General features: G+C 37.1%; 1 protein-coding gene across 9 annotated transcripts in view; it reads right to left on the reverse strand.

The window, feature by feature from the left end:
• MTMR4 (myotubularin related protein 4) overlaps positions 1 to 20,085 on the reverse strand; it is a 51,578-nt gene that overhangs the window by 9,878 nt on the left and 21,615 nt on the right. For 8 of the 9 annotated variants that reach the window (XM_087958703.1, XM_087958695.1, XM_026671680.2 and 5 more), the window contains 10 exons: positions 12,554 to 12,643; positions 6,227 to 6,343; positions 5,301 to 5,383; positions 4,447 to 4,613; positions 4,145 to 4,241; positions 2,980 to 3,093; positions 2,131 to 2,327; positions 1,476 to 1,604; positions 924 to 1,035; positions 75 to 270 (listed from right to left, as the gene is read on the reverse strand). In XM_087958703.1, coding sequence (XP_087814829.1) covers positions 75 to 270; positions 924 to 1,035; positions 1,476 to 1,604; positions 2,131 to 2,327; positions 2,980 to 3,093; positions 4,145 to 4,241; positions 4,447 to 4,613; positions 5,301 to 5,383; positions 6,227 to 6,343; positions 12,554 to 12,643 — 1,302 coding nt within the window. Of the gene's footprint in view, positions 1 to 74; positions 271 to 923; positions 1,036 to 1,475; positions 1,605 to 2,130; positions 2,328 to 2,979; positions 3,094 to 4,144; positions 4,242 to 4,446; positions 4,614 to 5,300; positions 5,384 to 6,226; positions 6,344 to 12,553; positions 12,644 to 16,903; positions 17,019 to 20,085 lie in introns of those variants that run through there. The other variant, XM_087958670.1, reaches the window with a different exon arrangement.

Genomic DNA, 20,085 nt, shown 5'->3' on the forward strand with positions numbered 1-20,085 from the left:
TCTCCCATGTAAGTTAAAATTCTCATAAAAACTATTTCTTCTTCTAAGCTGCTAAAACAACTGAAGCAGAATACCTCCATAGTCCTATAATAGGGATCCAGAAGAATCTTTGCCAAGGCAACAATCTGAGGAGTCCTGTCCCAACCATCAGAGCAGTGAACTAACACAGGCCGTCCTTCTCGGTCAACAGCATTTGAGACCAGCACAGCTGCCTTCAACATGATGGAGAGATGCTGTAGCCATTTGGTGCTCTCTAGTGCTGACAGCCAGCTGAAATGGATCAATGAAAGAAAATGCATAAAGATTGTGGCCAATATAAATATTTTTTTAAGTGCTGGAAACAAGAAATCCAAATCCAGCTTATGCCAGATAGAACGTTTTCACTGAGAAAAGGGATGTGTGAAATATTTCAAAGTTAAAATGAGCTTGTTTCACCTCAAATGGGTTGGTTACCGATTCTGGAGTATTCCAAGTTTAAAACAGCTTTACTTCAAATTCAAAAGTTTCTAAACTACCGAAACATCTAAAACAGCTTGCTAACTATATATGATGGTCTGCACATAAAAATATTTTTGACTGACTGTTTTGAACCTGGCATTAATCAGTTTAACTTGATGACCTAGTGCTGTGAAGGATCAAAGGAAAAAAGTCTCCTGTAGCCAAACTTTCGTATTATTTACAGTTATACGAATCTCTTTGATAATGTTTCTCTATCAGATTATTTATGTATCCCCACGTATAAACCTAATGAAAAACAAGTGAATTATACAGCAACAAAGAGATCACTCCGCACTGGATATATCTTCAAAGCATTCCTCTTTTCTTTCAGTTCTGGCAGAAAGAAAATCTGTGTTTTATAGTCCCTCAAATAATAGAATTCCATAAAGAACATAGCTGTTTGACAAATGCTACTTGGAACTTACTTGCTAGGATCTGGCATCTGACTGCATACTGCCCTTAGGTACTGGAAGCTATTACGGATGGAATGAATGTTAGCCATACCCATGAACACCACTTCACAGTTAGGGTAATATTCTGAAAAACGTCAAACAGAAGAAGAAAATTAGTTGGGAAGTTAAATAAGTCTATCTATCACATGAAGTATCTTCAACTGTACTCCTCTTCAATGGAAATAGTTCACACTGACCTATCCATAAGGAAACACCACTATGATTATGATATGTGTATTGGAAACAGTACCTTGTGATTCTAATTCCATACAAACTCAGTAACTTTATTATTTCAAGTGAGTTGTAGTTTCCAATACATTCTGTGGATTTTTATAATTCAATAGTTCCACTTCAGTCAAACAAGCCTCCTAAAAGCTCATCATAAACTCAAGAAGGTGGGATGGAAGTAAAAGTAGAACCTTGGCGGGGAAGGTACTCAAAAATAGGTTTTGCTTGCTTATGCACCCTTAGGATGCAATAGTGAATAGGTTGCCTAAGAAAGCCAGAAGAATATCATGCTTGTACCTTCACATTCACAGCCTCCTCCTTTGGCTCTGTTGGCAACTGCTGCAGTGTAGGACCGAGCATCCAAAATTAGCAGTTTCTGAGGTGTTGCTGAATTCTCTACGCTTGAACATGCAGTCAATGATGAATCTGCAAAAGGTCAAATAGGAATTTCTTATGTCTTAAACAGATGTACAGTTTCAGAAGGCTTCAAAAGCTGGTTACAATGGACATTGTCATTCATACAAAAAGTACAATCTTTTACAATATGCTCTTTTGGAGTTTCACTGGCTCACTGAAAAAAAAAAGCACAAGTAATGTTCAGTTTCTTAAGCACTATGTTCTAATAACCATAGGGATTAATTATATTGAATACACTATAAAAGAGTAGTTGTGGTTTTTTATTTCTACTTTTACTTTTGTTTTTACTGTTGTTGGTTTATATTTTACACTGTTTCATTGTTTCTAAGCCATCCAGAGTTCTTTTTAAGATAGGCAGCTATATATATATTTTAAACAAAGATACATCAACGGCATAATTTTATCCAGATTGATAGGCATTACAAATGAGATTATATTCAGTATTGCCATGAAAAATTCACCAAATTCTGTGAAAGGCAATGTAGCATTTGTGCAGCAATGGAAATTAGAAATGAAATAGAATTGGTTTACTTACCAAATCCTGCATCGCAGGCCTCATTTCCATCACTAAGCCCAGACTGTGGGGTCCCCCCAGCCAGCCTCTGTCCAGGGTTCAAGGCACAGGCTTTGGCAATGGAAGTTACAAGATATTCATCATCTGCATTGCGCCAGCCCCACCAACTAATCTCAGGTTGACTGCAGCGTGCAATCACTGCCCCATTGCGCAAATGCCTAAAAATGGAATCAAGTCCTATTAGTAATAGAATGCAAAGTGTTTCAACAAGTCCCAGTTTGATTGAAAAACCAAATACTCCTTTCATAGTGGAGAGGAAACACAGAGTATATACATATAATAATAGATTAAGGAGATGAGGGGTCCTTGGTGCTCCCTGAACCTGGTTGTTAATGTGCATTAGAAAATTGAAACTATATAATCTGAGATAGTTAAACTCAAAATAGGATAATACTCTTTCCTCCTAGTAGTACCTGTATAGGAAAAATGAACATTAGGTATATTTTCCACCTCTAATTATTTACAAAAATTAATAAAGATGTGTGAACGAATGAATGAACAAATGAATGAACGAATGAATGAAAAATCTCTGAGATAGGTAGGCAGGTACCAAATTGTGCTTTATATGTCTTATCTGATACGTTCTCATTTAAATCTCTAAGATCTATCCTAAAATGATACTATTGTTTCAATAATGGGATCATTTAATGGTATAGTGTCAATAATTGAATCTTAAAGAAGAGCTTGGCTACACAGTTAAAAGAAAGAATACTTTATCATTAGGGTATTAGAAAAAAATACCCTAGTGATAAGCTTTCAGTTGACACGTAAGTCTTTGCACAGCCTTCTTATAAGACATAAGTTTTGTACCTATACACAACCACTGGAATCCTCTTCCAAGATCTAAAAGAAGCTACATTCTCCAGTTCCTTGTCAGTGATCCAAACAGGAACCAAAAGTTTCTGTGGGTAGCTGGTACATAACCTAAGGAGAAAAATTCAAACAAATGATCAGAAATTGGGGCAGGGGGTGAGAATAAAAAACCAAGATAGAATTCTAAATCTTTAACCTGCCAGATCATACGTATAACTAATCAATATTTTTGATATTTTCAAGTTTGCTTTAGTTTACATAAATAGGTAAGATGACAGACAATCTTAGTTCATCTATAATAGTGTTTCTCAACCCTGGCAATTTTAAAATGGGGGGAATTCAACTCTCAGAATTCTCCAGCCAGCCTTGTTCAATACTGATTTATAATCATACAAAAATAGCAAATATGATTCTGTATAAACTGCAGATCTGATGTTCTTTCGGATGGACATATGAAACATCAAAATTCCTAACAGATTATTTATACTAGATTCATTCTATTAATGACATTATGACTGAAAACCAGAGGTGGTATTCAGCAGGTTCTGACCAGTTTTGGAGAACCGGTAGCGGAAATTTTGAGTAGATTGGAGAACCAGTGGTAACCTTCCCCCAGGAATGGGGAGGGAATGGAGATTTTACAGCATCCTTCCCTTGCCAAGGCCACCAAGCCACACCCATCAAGTCATGCAACGCCCACCACACCCTCAGAACAGGTAGTAAAGTTTTTTGAATCCCACCACTGCTGAAAACGGTTAGAATCCCCATAAACATAATAACAATAAGAGCAACATCAATTTTAATTTGATTCAAGGCACCAAGGATAGAATGACAAGGAACAATAGATAATGGTCTCCTTTTGGACATGCAATGTGATGAGGGCATGGGAATATAAAAAGAAGTTCTTGGGATATGTTTGTGAGGCACAAGTAAGAAAAAGCTACTGTAACAACACATAAAATGACAATAAATGCTATTTCATTATCATAAGGTAGATATTTTAATACTACATTAGCTTGAACTACTTTACATGTTGTATAGCTATAACATTATACCATTACATCCTAGCATTTACAAGACAGAGGATATAATGCTGTTGATATTCCCTCCCCCTCAACATACACACTTCTTTTGCAATTATCTGATAAATTTAAAGGCGTACTTGTAGCTGTTGTTGATGTCAGAAACCCTCCACACGTTCTGCAAGTCAAAGCCCATTCGAGCTAGTTCCATTTCAAACCGATATTTCACATGGTCACCTGAAAAACAAACAGCAGTTAATAATCAACAACAACCAATTCTTTCAAAAATTATGGCAAAATAACTCAAAAGATCTCCTTATTACAATATCAGATAAGGAATTCATGGAATTGGTTGCATAACTAACTCTGAACAGTAGCCTTCAAGAGGCTTGGGTCTGTAGTTGTAGATGCTTAAAACCTGGTGTAACTTATAAGAACTTACCTGGGCGGCAAAGGTGGGCATGCTGGTCTTCCTCATCAGCACAAACTCCTAAGCACCAGGCATGATAAGCAAATGCAAATAGGTCTTCTAGTTTGGTGGGGCGTGCAATGGCTCGGCTCAACCTTTTCAGCCATTCCTGGCATTGCTTAAACGTAGAGAAATGGCACCTATAGGAACAGAAGTACACATGTATATATATTCAGTGCTTAGGAAAGATGGTCTGACAAGGGAATTTCAGGTAAACTCCTGAGGGGAAAGGGAAGGAAAAACAACCTATTGAAAAATGACAATGCTAGGGACTCCCTGACACAAAGGGCTGCAGTGTTACTTAAATCACTTAAACAACTTAGCAACGACAGCTAAAAAAAAAAAGACTTTTATAATAGAAAAATCTATTAATGGGCATCAACTGTGGCAGCAACTGAGCCTTTGCTTATGTATATTTTTCAAGACTCTTAGCTGTCCACTGCTGGAAAGCAAACAGATTAAAGAATTTTACTTTACTTCATGTTGGCAGCTTCTATGTTTAGAGTGACAGAAACTTGGCAGCAGATTGTTGGGGGCAATAGGCTGACTCTGTAAACCGCTTGGAATGGGCTGTAAAGCACTGTGAAGCGGTATATAAGTCGAAGTGCTATTGCTATCATGGTTCAGAGCAGAAATAAAAAAAGATGTAGCATCCCAGTTTGTTGCTGGATTACATTTTCCACCAATAGCTATGCCAACGTATGTTGTTAGAAGCTGGAAATTAAAAACATCTGTAGGCCGCATGTTATCCATCCCTAGTTTGAGCGAATCACATTTGCTGACCCTCACCAAGCTATAAGAGCAGGATGTTAATAGACATCCCCTACCTGACTACTTTGGAATCTTTGCAGACAATATGGAGCTGGAACATATCCCGACTTTCCACACTTTCCATCATTCTCAAAGGCACCTAAAAACAAAGGCAAGGGATGAATGAACAGGTATGTAGACACTCAACCACACAATAAGCTCACCGTGTATAGTATCTGGTATTCTAATGGTATTATGGAAACAGCAACATTAATTGTAAGATATAGTAGGAACAGGAATAACCTCAATTTGGCATGTTCGAGGTCATATCCATTAAATAGTGTCATCAGGGAGGGAGGGAGGGAGGGAGGAAGATTAAATTGTCCAATATATGGTAAAAAAGAAATAGACAATGAATATTAGGAATGTATGAATTTTGGTGCAATTAGAAACCATGTTTTATGACTGAATATACATAGCTTACTCCTTCCAAAGCACATGGCAATATGAAGCTACAGCTTTGGCATAAACAAAGCAAAGATCGTGCTAGGAGTTTGCCTTCCTGAAGGCAATTCTTCCTTAAAGAAATAATTCCCTAACCCAAATTGACAAATATTCTCTTTGAAACATTTTGCAAGGCATTGTGGGTACTTCACTTGGAACATCTGAAGCTGTCTGATCAAGAGAGGTAAAGGACAGAGCAGGGATTCCCAATCCCCAGGCCTTGGCCTGCTTGAAACTGTGCAAGCGGTGTATAAGTAGAGAGTGCTCGCACTTGCATGCACGCCTACCATTCACACAGAACCATCCCCTCTCCTCCTCCCCCCTCCAGGTCACGAAGCTGGAAAGGTTGGGGCTCGTTGGGACAGGGGACTCTTCAAGTTTGTTTTGCAGCTTAGCGAAAGGATAAGCTACATAATTTGTTCCAAAAGGAAAAAAAAAGATTAACACAGGAATCTATCAGCTCTGCCAGAAATAACCACGATATATTAACAAGACTTACATTGATTACAGAGTCCTTAAACTTGATATGGAGCCGGTAGTTAGAGATGGCAATGATGGCATCACTTGCATGGCCCAGATATTCCACACCCTCTCCTTGTAGCACAGTAAATGGAACCTAGAAAAGGGAAACTCACATTTTAAAGTAGTTGCCAATTAACCAGTCAAGGTTACAGGGAAAGAGAAGATTAAATACTTGTTTTCCAGCCCAAATTTCTAGTATTAAATTTCTTCATGTGCTGCGAATACATTATCTGAAGAAACTTTTATTTTAGTTTGTTCCTACCTGAATTAAAATATCATTCTCAGAAATTCTACTCCGGGCATCCCTCACAACCCTGGCCCCTTTTCAGTGTGAAGCAATTATGTTTTATTCTCTCAGATATTTTAATATTAATTTTGTTATGTAGCAAATGAAGCCTTCTACTACATTACATTCTTGAGTTTTTAATTACTCCCACCTAGAAATGGAAGTTTCAGCAGGTGGTGGTCTCTGGGCAACAATGTCTGGGCTCAGAAATGAGCAAGGTCAAGCCTGGTGCTTGGATGGGACACTACCAGGATGTTTCATGACAAGAGGTAATCCTTGACTTACGACCACAATTGAGCCCAAAATTTCCTGTCAAGCATAGGAAAATCAGAAGTCCAGACAGTTCGAACGAACATAAAGGTTTATTGCAAGCTTACGCTCTCTACAAGAATCTGAACTAGTAATGGCCAAAGCAAATTGGTTGTAGAGAAGAGTCAATGGAAATCAAGGTGGGCTGGGCTCAGATGTCTTGGGGGTGCCAAGGATCTCAAGGCTGATGACATGTTTAAGCCCTCCTGTGGGCTTAGCCTGCTCATCTCCTACATTTCCATTGCAAAGCAAGACAATTTGCTCCATTGTTAGGCCTTTCTTACCACAGTTGTTAAGTGAGTCACTGGAGTTTTAATTTAGTAACATGTTAGTTGTTAACTGAATCTGGCTTCCCCATTGATTTTGCTTGTCAGAAGTTCACAAAAGGTAGCAAAAGATGAAGGATGCAAAAATATAACCCCGGAACACTGCAACCATCACAAATATAGTCCATGCCAGTTGCCAAGCATCTGAATTTTGATCATGTCACAATGGAGATGCTGCAATGGTCATAAGTGTGAAAAACAGTCATAAATGCCGTTGTAACTTCAAATGATCACTAACTGAATGTTTTTAAATCGAGGACTACCTGTAAAGGCTATAGTGGGAACCTGAACAACATCCTAGAAGAAGGGAATGGCAAACCATTTCTCTACTTCTACCAAGACAATTACATGGTGATGTTTCATCTGATCCCCAGGACTAATACTTAAGTAGAGATTGCCTTTCATTTTGGAAATAGTTTTTGCTTTAATATTTTGTACTTTAACCTGTTCTTTTAGCTTACATTTCTTAGATTATGATTTTGAAATATTCTGTGAAGTGTCCTGGGAATGCTTTTATTTTGAAGAAAGATACTGTATCCCATTTATATCATTTAAATAACATTTCAGGTCAAACACATTGTCCCTGGCACCTTATTAGGAAGCATATAGAGAATGACAACACCTATTTGGAAATGACTGGGGACAAGTAAGAAATACTATAAGGAAATCCAAAGAGATGTATATCATGAAGAACGATACCAGCTCTACTATGTATTTATAGTGCAAATGGATGCACAGCAGTTAAAATTTCTGACGTATGCACCCTTTCTAAAATTAAAATTAAGAAGTAAACTACTTTCATTTTCTCCTCAGTTCTTAAATAATCTCTATGGACGTATTTTAAAAAGTGACATCAATAATTAATTGTCTGAAAGGTCTTTGTTGTTGGCCTGCACTGCATTTGAATTGAACTAAAACAAACTTTTTTCCAGCTTTAATATTAAAGGGATACCTTCTGTATTGGCTAAACACGTTTTTCACTTGTTTTTATTGGATAACTAGAAAATTTAACACATCCAGTGTTGAACAGAGATCAGGGTATTCCCGCAAGACTGGAGTGCAATTCAGGCTATGCTGCTTCACTCTGAAAAAATACAAGATGGAAGACTTGGAAAAAAATACACCCAGGGAAAAAACAAAATCAATTTTAAAAAACCCTCCCAATCAACGTTGAGTGCATACATGCATTATATACTCATACATATGCTGAGTTACTGAGAAATTATATGCTTAATATATCCAAAAGGACACAGGATAGCAATATTTACAAAAATATTATTACCATATCTAATAAATGATCATAGAGTTTTGGAAGATTTGTTCCCCCAGGGAATAGTTTTCATGCATCAAATTTTCTATATTTATTCTATCTCACCCATGGTCAAACATACAGATCTAATAAAATACATAATTTAGTTTTTCAATCTTTTTCAATAATAAAAGTGGAAACAAGCTAAAGGAATTGTATTATTTTATATGCTTTAGAAAATGGGTCAATAAAAAAAATGTTGGGAAAGACTGTTGGGTGATTTTCCTGAATTCTTCGAACATTTTTAAACAGAAGGACTGACTAAGTGGACAATATGTACTAATTTACTTAAAACTGATCCAAAACAATTTAGAGAGATTATAATTCATATAATGTAATAGAGTGTCACATGGATTATCTTTATAGTCGGTTCTTGATAAATTGCTGAAATGGGTTAAAAAGATTCGTTGCAAAGATTTCCATGAGATTCATCTATTTCAAATTCCAATAGTTTTCCACCTCAATTTTAAAAATATGTTTAATGAATCTGGGTTGTGATTGTAAACATATTTTAAAAGTCACCCTGGGAAAGTCTTTATTTTCAAGGGTGGCATATAATTTTAATAAGTAAATAAATGACATCCCTAATCAAATGCACTGTCACTAACACCTTGGTAGAATATTAGCAGAGAATGACAACCTCTGCTTGGCAAAGATCAGATAGGAAATAGAGGATATATTATAAAACAGCAAGGTCTAACACCACTATCACCATCTGGCATGATCTCAACTTTTTGTCCACTGATAAATCAAAGAGACACCAGTTGGCCCAAGTTTTTATATAGTTTCTTCTATATGGCCCTCCCACCCCAGCCTCCCAGAATGAAGCTTTCAGTTTCCTTTTCCCTCAATTCTAAAATAAGAACTTCTATCCGGATTTTTAAAAAAACCATTGAGGGATAACAACAGTTGATTTTCTAAATATACTTGCTGTCAATCTGATGAGACCCAGTGTTCATAGTGCTTAAGATGGTGAACTAGGTTCAGCAGAGACCCAGATTCCTCTCTGAGCAAGGAAATCGGCTGAGTGACCGTAAGTCAGCCGCTCCTTCTTTGCTCAAACAGCATCAAGCTCCACTACATGCTGGGTGAAAAATGAAACCCTTTGTGAAATCATGCATTAATAAGCTTCGCTGTAAGAGCTAGGTGAGGAGCAGTCAAAATAATAAACAGGACAAAAGCTAAGGAGAACAACCACCTGGTTGTCAATCTCCATTGCATTTGAGATGAAGTGCAAAAGGTAGAAGGGTTTGTTTCTGTTTAAGCATCAAGGGCATCTTCCTTAATGATTTAGAAGTAGTTTTTGTTGAGATTTATTTCTTTGCTCTGGTTAACTGGAATTAAAACTCACAGGTCTGTATGAAAATGTATAGGTGATATGAAATTTGCACAAGAGTATACTACAATTCCATATTTAATTAATATTTTCACGGCTCATTATTATATCTTTGAGGTAGTTTTTTTTCTTACAATTCTTTATGACCAAAATGATATAGCAAAATTGAAGAAAAACTCAACAGTACTTCATAGGAAGCAGATGAAGTATTTTTTTTAAATCACTGCTTTTTTTAATCTAAAGGAAACAATGGTGTAAGTATGCTCATACCTAAACCAGCAAGTCCCAAACTGACATGCACCTTTTGTTTTATCTGACTGCGTGGACTTATTATGAAATGTAAATTTTTAAGGTATTTAAAAAATTATACAAACCAAAAGAAAAATGCATGTTTTAAATTTATTCCTATGAAATTTTTAATTATGTTGTGCCAAGAATGCCCATTCTTAGATTCCTCTTCAAATAAAAGTTTGTCAGTCTCTGGAGGAAAGAAAAGTTCATTTTAACTGGATGACCAATGACCATATTTTCTCTATGATCCCTTTTTTTTTCTAGGGCTCATGACAAAATTTATCCCCCCTTCCAAACTATCACTGAGGATATATGCTCAAAAAGGGTAATACTGAAATTTTCCATCTGTTTGAAATTCAATAGTACCATGTTTATACAGAATTCAATTATATGACCATTTTTAAATCAAGGTTCAATTATATGACAATTTTTAAATCAAGGTGGGGGAAAAAAACAACCACCCCTATTAAGTGAATTAATCTCCTTAAAACATCCTTATAAACCGAAGGAAACCAAAATACAACAGCTACAGTATGTGCACATTAGCAGTTTGAAAAAGTAACGTGATTTAAAGAACGAAAAATGTCTGGATATATATATATACTAGTCAACCTGGAAAGCTAAATTTCAACACTTGCATCCATCTAAGACCTAGAAAACCAAAAGATGGATTCTAATTTCCTTTAAAGCCATTTGGAGGGATGAATGGATTGTCACACTAATATCTTGGGAAGTATAAGCTCTCATCCTCCATCTCACTTACCAAAGCTTTTTAAGGGACATGTCCTCATGATATTAACTCACCCCAGCCTCCTCATTAATCTATACTCAAGAACCAAGTTGAAACAGAATTTTAGAAATGTCTGTAAATTTAGTACATTTATTAAAAAAGAAATAACTGAAATAACACATTGGCATAAGTATTCAGACCCTTTGCAACAACGCTTGAAATTTAGCTCCGGTGCCCCCTGTTTCTGTTGATCTTTGCAGACATGTTTCTACATCTTGGTTGGAGGTGATCTGTGGTAAATTAAATTGATTGGACATGATTTGGAAAGGCACATACTTCTCTATAGAAGGCATCACAGCTGACACTGCATACTGTAGGAGAGCAAAAGCCATGAGGTCAAAGAAACTGCCTGCAATGTTCAGAGACAGGATTATTGCAAGGCACAGGTCTGGGGAAGGCTACCGTACAATTTCTGCTGCAGTGAAGGTTCCAAAGAGCACAGTGACCTCATGGAATTCTCAAGTGGAAGAAGTCTGACACAACCAGGCCTCTTCCAAGAGTTGGTCACCTGGTCAAACTGAGCAATTGGGGGGGGGGGAAAGGGCCTTAGTACGAGAGGTGACCAAGAACCCGATGGTCACTCTGACTGAGTTCTAGAGATCCTGTATGGAGATGGGACAGAATTCCAGAAAGACAACCATCACGACAGCTCTCCACCAATCTGGGCTTTATAGCAGAGTAGCTGCCAGAAGCCTCTCCTCAATACAAAACACATGAAAGCCCACTTGGAGTTTGCAAAAAAGCACTCAGGCTGTGAGGAACAAGATTATCTAGTTTAATGAAACCAAAATTGAACTCTTTGGCCTCAGTTCTAAATGTTATGTCTGAAGGAAACCAGGCATCATGTGACCAATGTCATTTCAACAGTGAAGCATGGTGGTGGCAGCATGCTGTGGGGGTATTTTTCAGCAGCAGGGACTGGGAGACTGGTCAGGGTTGAGGGAAAGCTGAATGGAGCAAAGTATAGGGATATCTTCAATGAAAACCTGTTCCATAGCATTCAGGATCCCAGAGTGGGTCGGAGGCCCACTTTCCAATATGACAACAACCCTAAGCACAAGGGCAAGACAACAGAGAAGTGGCTTAGGGACAACTCTGAATGTCCTAGAGTGGTCCAGCCAGAGCCCTGACTTGAACCCAGACCTGCAAATGGCTGTCCACCGACGGTCGCCATCATTCCTGACTGAGCTTGAAAGGGTTTGCAAGAAAGAATGGCAGAAAATCTTCCAATCCAGGTGTGCAAAGCTTGTCGCATCATACCCAAAAAGACTTGAGACTGTAATTGCTGCCAAAGCTGCTTCAACGAAGTATGAGCCAAGGGTCTGAATACTTATGCCAATGTGATATTTCAGCTTTTTCTTTTTAATAAATTTATAGAAATTTCTAAAATTCTGTTTTCACTTTGTCAGTATGGGGTACTGAGTGTAGATTAATGAGAAAAAGGTGAATTTCAACAACTTCAGAATCAGGCTGCAGCATATCAAGATTGACAAAAAGTAAAGGGGGTCTGAATACTTTTTGAATGCACTGTGTATTTTATTGTCCTCAAATACCAACTCTATGGAAAAAGATATTCTTTGCATCTTTTGTTCCTATTTCAGACGTACGGTTTTGTATTATACACCATTCCTTTGCTAGTGAAACCCAAGTAACTTACCTGTAAAGACTCTTCTTCTTTAATCAGTTCTTTATGTGGGAACAAATCCTTAGCTTGGATATATTCTAGACTGGGGGGGCCTTCTTCACCCTAAAAACCAAACAGAAAAACAAATACTTAGAGATGCACTTTACCTGTCAGAATATATAAAACATTTACTTATTTCTTTATGAATTCCATATTTTTACTCAAGGTGTCACATATTACTGTCTGATGGAATTTTTGATTCTGTATGATACATTGTGTTTGGAGATAGTAATTGATCAATACAAGCAGTCCTTGACTTGCAACAGTTCACTTAGTGACCATCCAAAGTTACAACGGCACTGAAAAAAGTGACTTATGACCACTTTTCACACTTTTAACTGTTGCAGCATCCCCATGGCCATGTGATCAAAATTCAGACACTTGGCAACTGATTCATATTTATGATTGTTGCAGTGGCTCAGGGTCATGTCATCACCTTTTGTGATCTTTTGACAAGCAAAGTCAACATGGATGCCAGATTCATTTAACAACTGTGTTATTAACAATTGCAGTGATTCACATAACAACTGTGACAAGAAAGGTCATAAAATGGGACAAACTCACTTAACGTTTCACTTAACAGAAATGTTGGACTATGTGGTTCTAAATCAAGGACTACCTGTAGTTTCCCAGTGAATTTACATAAACGAGGGTGGATATTAATCAGAATTCTTTACTTTGTGTCCATCCACCTTACCACCATATCCACACTACTGTCATATGCACAACCCAAATATAGTATTGATGTCTTGTATATATAAATTCTCCAGGCATCCAATATCCATAAATATAATTTAATACTTTTACTAAACATTTTACAATAACCAGTTTGGGATTAAAGGCAAACAAATATAAACTAGCAATTCCAACAGTATCCCTTTAGCTCCTTCTTATAATTAACCGCCCAGTGCTACCTTCATAACATTCATAATGTACAAAAATGACATTGTGTAATAATAGTAACAGCAGCCACAGCAGCAGCAACAACAACAACAACAATTTGGAAAAACAGAGCTAAATTTCTTTCTGAAGTAAATAAGCTATAGGAGCATTGTATGATTGGAAAATACTTCAAATTCTCAGAACTGGCCCCAGGATAGCCTGCATATTTTTACATGATCATGATGGGTAAAGATGAAGAATTTCTTTGCTCTTAAAACTGTTTGGAAGAAAAAGTAGACTCTTAAGGGATAAATATTCACCTCTAAAAATATTTGCAAATCATATTACCTGGCTCTAAATTCTATGAATTTTCTTATGATGCCTAGTACTTTTTCTTATATGTTGGATTTAATCTTATATGTTGGATTTAATCCTAGATTTTGTTGATAGGACCAGCATTGAACTTTAAGTGCATATGTACTAAACTGAAGAGCCCAGTTTCCAAGAAGGGGGAGGGGGAAGCAGGACAAGGACAAATGTCTGCCTAAAACTTGAGCAGAAATATTGAAGCAGATGGATTATTACTCTGACCTGGTATAAAACAGCTTTGTATGAGAACTTTCATCCTGAAATATGTTTCTGATGTAGATCATGCTGATATAGGTGGTCCAGTAATCTGCAATGTTCCTATATTAATGTATGTATTCCATTTTTCTTCACCTGATATAAGATTTTCATTGCTTGGTATAAGTAACTGTTATCACCAAGAACAGCATTAAACCAGCTTTATTAAAAGAATGTTAAGTGCAGAGAGTAAAAAATAGTATAACTTTTGTGGAGCTAGCATAAAACAAACATTTCCATTTGAAACTGGGGACGCTATTTTCTGAAGTTGATAACTAAATTTATTTATATTTATTTATCATATCTAATAACTACCCATCTCCCTCACACAGGAATCAGGACAGTGTACAATAAAATATTAAAAGCATAAAACAGTATATAAAAGTTAAAGGAAGAAAGAATGTTACAATTAATGAAACTGGGGGTGGTCTTCAGGGCACTAATCAGCCCTACAGTTATGTGCTCCTTTGTGTGCCCCAAGAAAGCATGTGTTTTTATGCCTTTCTTGAAGGCCGGGAGAGTAAAATTAATTAGTGATATGGAGTTGCTTCCTGCTAATCCAGTAATCACTTCTGCCCTCAGATATTGATAAAGTATCAGTTCATCTAAATATGTTTTTTTAAAAACCTCTTGAAAATGATACCCTTCCCTTGAAATTCAACACTAAAACACTCATGTACATCAATCATTCCAAATATTTCACAAAGGGTTTTCATTTTTGCTCACATTAATACATTTTACAATATCAATACATTCACATTTTATTAAAAAATATTAGCCATTTAAAACTGAGGAAAAAAGTCAGACTACTGAATAAAACAAAAATCAGGAAGAAAGCTGCTTTCGGTAACATCTAGTTAAAATTTAAGACAGCGATATATATTAAACAACTGATAATTCTAGTCAAAAGTTATTTCTCCTATAAATAAGTATCTCATATATCTTGCATGCTGCTTGTACAAATATAAGACATATAGTATGTCAGGTGGCAATGAACGTGATTCAAGATGATAGAACCTAACTCATGATAGAAATACTCCATTAACATAATGGAGTGTGTGTGTTGTATATTAGATCTCAACATCTTGATTAATCATAATTTTAAATACAAGTCCCTGATATACAAATGGATAGGCACAAAGGCCAAGTACTTTATTCTTACCATTCCCAATGTCATTTTACTATTAGGGGACTGGAAGACAGATAGATATGCTCAGAAACATCCCGTCATGTTGAATGAAGCTGCTAAACTATTCTTAATCTGCAACTATGTGTGCTCACACACACTTTATCATATAGGTCTTGGAAATATAAACATTGTATACTGTGCCAAAGCTACTACACACACACACACACACACACACACACACACACACACACACACACCTTCGTACATACCTGATGTCACTTTTCTCTCATCTAAATACATACTCAATATTTTCCCCCTCATATATAGCACAGGTTTTCATATCTTAACTAAATTAAACCTCAGAGCCCTGTGAAACGGTTCACATTTCACCGTTAGATTTCTCAACCCTACTACTTAATAGTAAATGAAACTAAACTGGCCTCCCACTTAGGCACTAACCAGATCTAGACGTTGAAAGCACCAGACCACACCTCCAGGGAAATCTCAGGGCTCAGATCAGTCTTTTGTACCCATTCCCCTTTATCAACCTGTGTAGATAGCACTCTTATTATTGTGACAATTGGATGGAGTGAATCATACAATTTCTGTCGTGCTTTTAACATTTGTGTCTGCTCTGTCACTGAACAAATGTTTCCCTATGGTTGCCCATTTAAACCTCTTCTCAGACACACTAGCAATGGATAAGGTTGTGTGTATCTTGGGCACCAACACAAAGCTAGAATTAGGACAATTTTTCACCTATATGACATTGTAAACAGCTAACAAACCTTGAGAACCTTTACACCTCCCAGCAAACATTCCCCTGACTTGTCCAACAAACTCATGTTTTCAGATAAGTTTTATTCTTATTATGCTTCTTCCTCAAGTTTTTTTCTCAGCAGGTTCAAGTCAGAATCCTAGCAGGAGGTACTCAGAAGGCCAGAGGTTAGTAGAGCACCATGCTGAGTAACTGTACTGAGAAAAGCTGCCAAATGCTGCCCACCTTATGAGGCCAGCTTCAATTGGTATGAAGTGGGTATGAACCATACTTTCCATCTTCCCTTATATCACAAAAGGATTTAATACATGCTAGCAAACACAGTGGGGAATTCGAATAGGAAGACCCATTACTCAGTAAACCTAAGCCATTTCTTTGGCAGCTACAATACGTGGCTGCGATTCAATGAAGCACAAAGCAGCTAGAAAGTGGGAATCACAGGTTCTGTAGGTGAATGTGAACCTGTTTTCAGCAGGCCAACATCAATATACTGGAATAAACCGATGCCCTAGATTATGAAAACCAAACTTCTCCTTGTACGTTTTGCTCAGACAGTTCTCTTCAGTAAGATCACTGGAATAAATTTGGCACCCCCAACTGGAACCTCTAAGGTCCAGGTGAGGATGTGATACCTATTCTGAGAATTATTCAAAAACAGAACTAGGATATCAACAAGAAGCACGTAAAATTAAGATAAAGAAGAATGGGGAAGAGCAGCCACTCCCCAAGCATTAGGGAGAGCCGTAAAAAGGGCCAGATGTCTCCAGGCAGACAGTACGTTTTCTTCCTGGCTCCGCCGCTCCACCCCCACCCCAAAATATCAAATGCAGAGAGAAATGCAGACCGAGAAGCAGCCTTGCATGCAGTCAGTGGAAAGAAGGAAAGGGTGGGAAACAGGGAGCCTACTTACAAAGCAGTTCAGCATGGAACAGGAGACACGGCCCGGCAGAGTCATGGTCGCTTCCAAAGCAGCTTGCTGTGCCTGGGGCATGCGAGTGGCATTGCTTCTCCCTGCCCCCTTTGGCATAAATGGCTCAGGCAGACGGACTGTGAGAAAAGCAACCTCCTAAAGCACGGTTAGAGCATCTCTGTCGCCAGAGATGGGAGCAGGTGCGCTGGCTGCTTCAGCAGCTGCCGACAATGGAGGGGAGGGAAAGGCAAGAGAAGGAGGAGGAGGAAGAGAGACTCCACCTCCCTCTGATGAAACCAAGATGAAGCTCTGCCATGCTAGGGGTTCCCTGACAGCAAACACAGAAAATGGAGTCATCACTTCAGCCTACAAGGAGAATTCATAGCTCTGCAATTCTCATTGTCCTCTATCGTGGGGCTACAGCACAAGACTGTTTGGTATGCAGCTTAGCAGCCAGGCAGCATGTGCAGGAATGTCTGGAACAATAGCAGCCGCCGCTTAGCTCAGTGTATTACAGTAAGAAAAAGAAGCAGTAAGGATTCGCCTTGGTGCTGGTTTTCACACGGTAAGGATGGGAATCCTGTTGGCAGAGCTCTGCCAAAGGGACACAGGATCTGCCAGCTCTGCTGCATAGCTAGCTAGGCCTGCAATCTCCTCTGGCTATGTGCCAAAGAATATATAGCTGACATCTCAGAAACATCCCCAGTTCACAGAAAACCTGACACAATCAGGCAACAACTGTGTACACAAATTGTACATTTTCACTTTCCTTTTCAACATGTTCTCTGACCTATAGCTAAAGCTTTTCTGGGACATACATTAAATAGAAAAAATTAATTTTAAAATATCATAATACCTACATTTTACTCTAAACTGGCTTTCAAAAGCTATACATGTGGTAAGTATAGGGGAAGGGATTTCTTTGGGTTTGTTACAAACTCAGAGGGCAAACCTACAGAAACACAAAGGGACTACCAAGATGATCTAAATCAATCTCCTCATAATACAAATAATCCATCCTTGTACCACATTTGAGAGGTGATCTGTCTACAAATTCTAATTAAATAAAAAATACAGGAAGAACTCCACCACTTTTGAAGACCAAGAGAAACTGCCAGTTTCTACAAACATACATAGCCATCACATTATTCCTTTTCAAGTTAAGCAACATTTTGCAGAGCATAGAAAAGGAGGAAGAAATAACAAGCCAAATAATTTAAAAATAAATTTACAATTTTTCTATGCCTCCATCCTTGAGAACTCCAAATAGTTTATAGATGTTAAAATAATAAAACAAAAATACAGTTTACTTTTCAACAAAAGATCAGGCAGTAAAAACCACAAACATACACACACAAATGCACACACATTGACATAAATAATATATATGTACATGCATATATGTCCCTGTAAATCTACCATCGGTCCCCAAAAGCCTTCTGGAAAAGTTCTTTATACCTTTCATATCTTTCCTTTGTATGGTCATTCACTTTTGTATTCAATCCTTATTATTTCAGCACTCATTCATTCCTAAACATGTTTTCTTCCTCATCATAGACACTTCAATTTCTCATTGCATACAACTTACTTTTTGTTTTTCTTAACATTCAATAAGGGTTATCATATAACAAAGTAGGAGGAAGAATATCCTTACACACATCCATTTTCACTTATTCAGGGGTTTATTCCTTGCAAGAGAACACAATTTACTCACCACTTTTCAATAATAGTTTGCACATCTTAAAATTCTTCATCCATTTTTTCCATCTTATAAACATTTTACCAAACACTCAAATTCATTCATTTGCTTTAGATTGTCATCATTTATATGTAATTTGCACTTGTTCATTCTGTCTTCTGTAGTTAAGTAATTTGTTCTTTGATCAATTATTTTTTAGATCCATCTCCCTTGTGCTATCAAACCATTTAACTTTCATTGTAAATCATTCAGGTGTTCTGACAGCAAGTGTTTCAACTACATATAAAAATACACATATATCCTCAACCATAACACTACAAAGATCACTGTGAACATTTTTTTATTCTTTTATCCATAAATATACTAAACAATTAGAACCATTTGACTTAAAAATAAACCTGAAAAAGAACCAGGTTATGTTTAATAAATTCATCAAAGAAAGAAAAAAATATGTATCTGGAGAACTAGACATAGTAGACCACTACATGTACCTTGGCCAACAAATCTCAATGGAAGGTGATACAATAAAGGAAATTGAATAGCGTGTTAAATTGGTTGGCAAGCATTCGGCAAACTAAGCATAATTTTCAAGAACAACCTCCCCCTATGCCTGAAGAGAAAAGTTTTCGATCAGTGTGTGCTACCTGCTCTAACATATGCTGGTGAAACATGGACACTAACTTCACAATCGATACAAAAGCTACAAGTGGTGCAAAGAGTCATGGAAAGGTACATGCTCGGCATTACAAGACAAGATAGAAAGACCTGTACATGGATTACAGAACAAACAATAAAAAGCATCCATGAAAGAGATGTAAATGAGATGGATCGACAACATCAGCAAGTATTGCAGGCCCAACTGGTAAAAGAAAGCTCAGGAACATATTGGTTGGAAACATGCAGAAGAGATCTTCATCCTGCAGTGGATAGACAATGACTAAAATGATGAGGATGATTGATAATGATGATGACACTAAACAATCAAGAGGATACCATACATCTTTGTCTTATGCCCTACTCAACAATGAACCATTCACTAGGTGTTCCACTTATACTCCTGCATTCTTGATTTCCATGATACATTGATGTTTTTGCATTCAGCAATCAAACCTCAATTTTTTGTTGACAACAAATAGGGGAACCAGTTGTCATTCTATTATTTTTTTTTAAATTTCCCGTACCTTTGGGATTTCCTGAATGAATAGTCTTCCATTCAAATATTAACCAGCTTTGATTCTTTGAGATCAAGCAAGATGTTTAGATGCTATTGTGCTCTGTGACACTCTTACTTTTAGGATTCTTCAAAAAAAAATTGAAGCTGTATTAATTGTTCAGTCAAACCAGTTTCTTATACTCTTGAATGTCATTAATCCAAAGAAAGATGTACTTTAGATGTAATTTAGAAGTGAACAAGAAGCAATTTCTTATATGGCATCAATTCATATAACTTTAGGAAAAACAAGCAGTAAATAGAATTTGAGAG

Source organism: Notechis scutatus, chromosome 1 (genome assembly GCF_049901735.1).
Source record: "Notechis scutatus isolate UNSWTSFEM ecotype Mainland chromosome 1, rNotScu1.2, whole genome shotgun sequence".
Taxonomy (NCBI): domain Eukaryota; kingdom Metazoa; phylum Chordata; class Lepidosauria; order Squamata; family Elapidae; genus Notechis; species Notechis scutatus.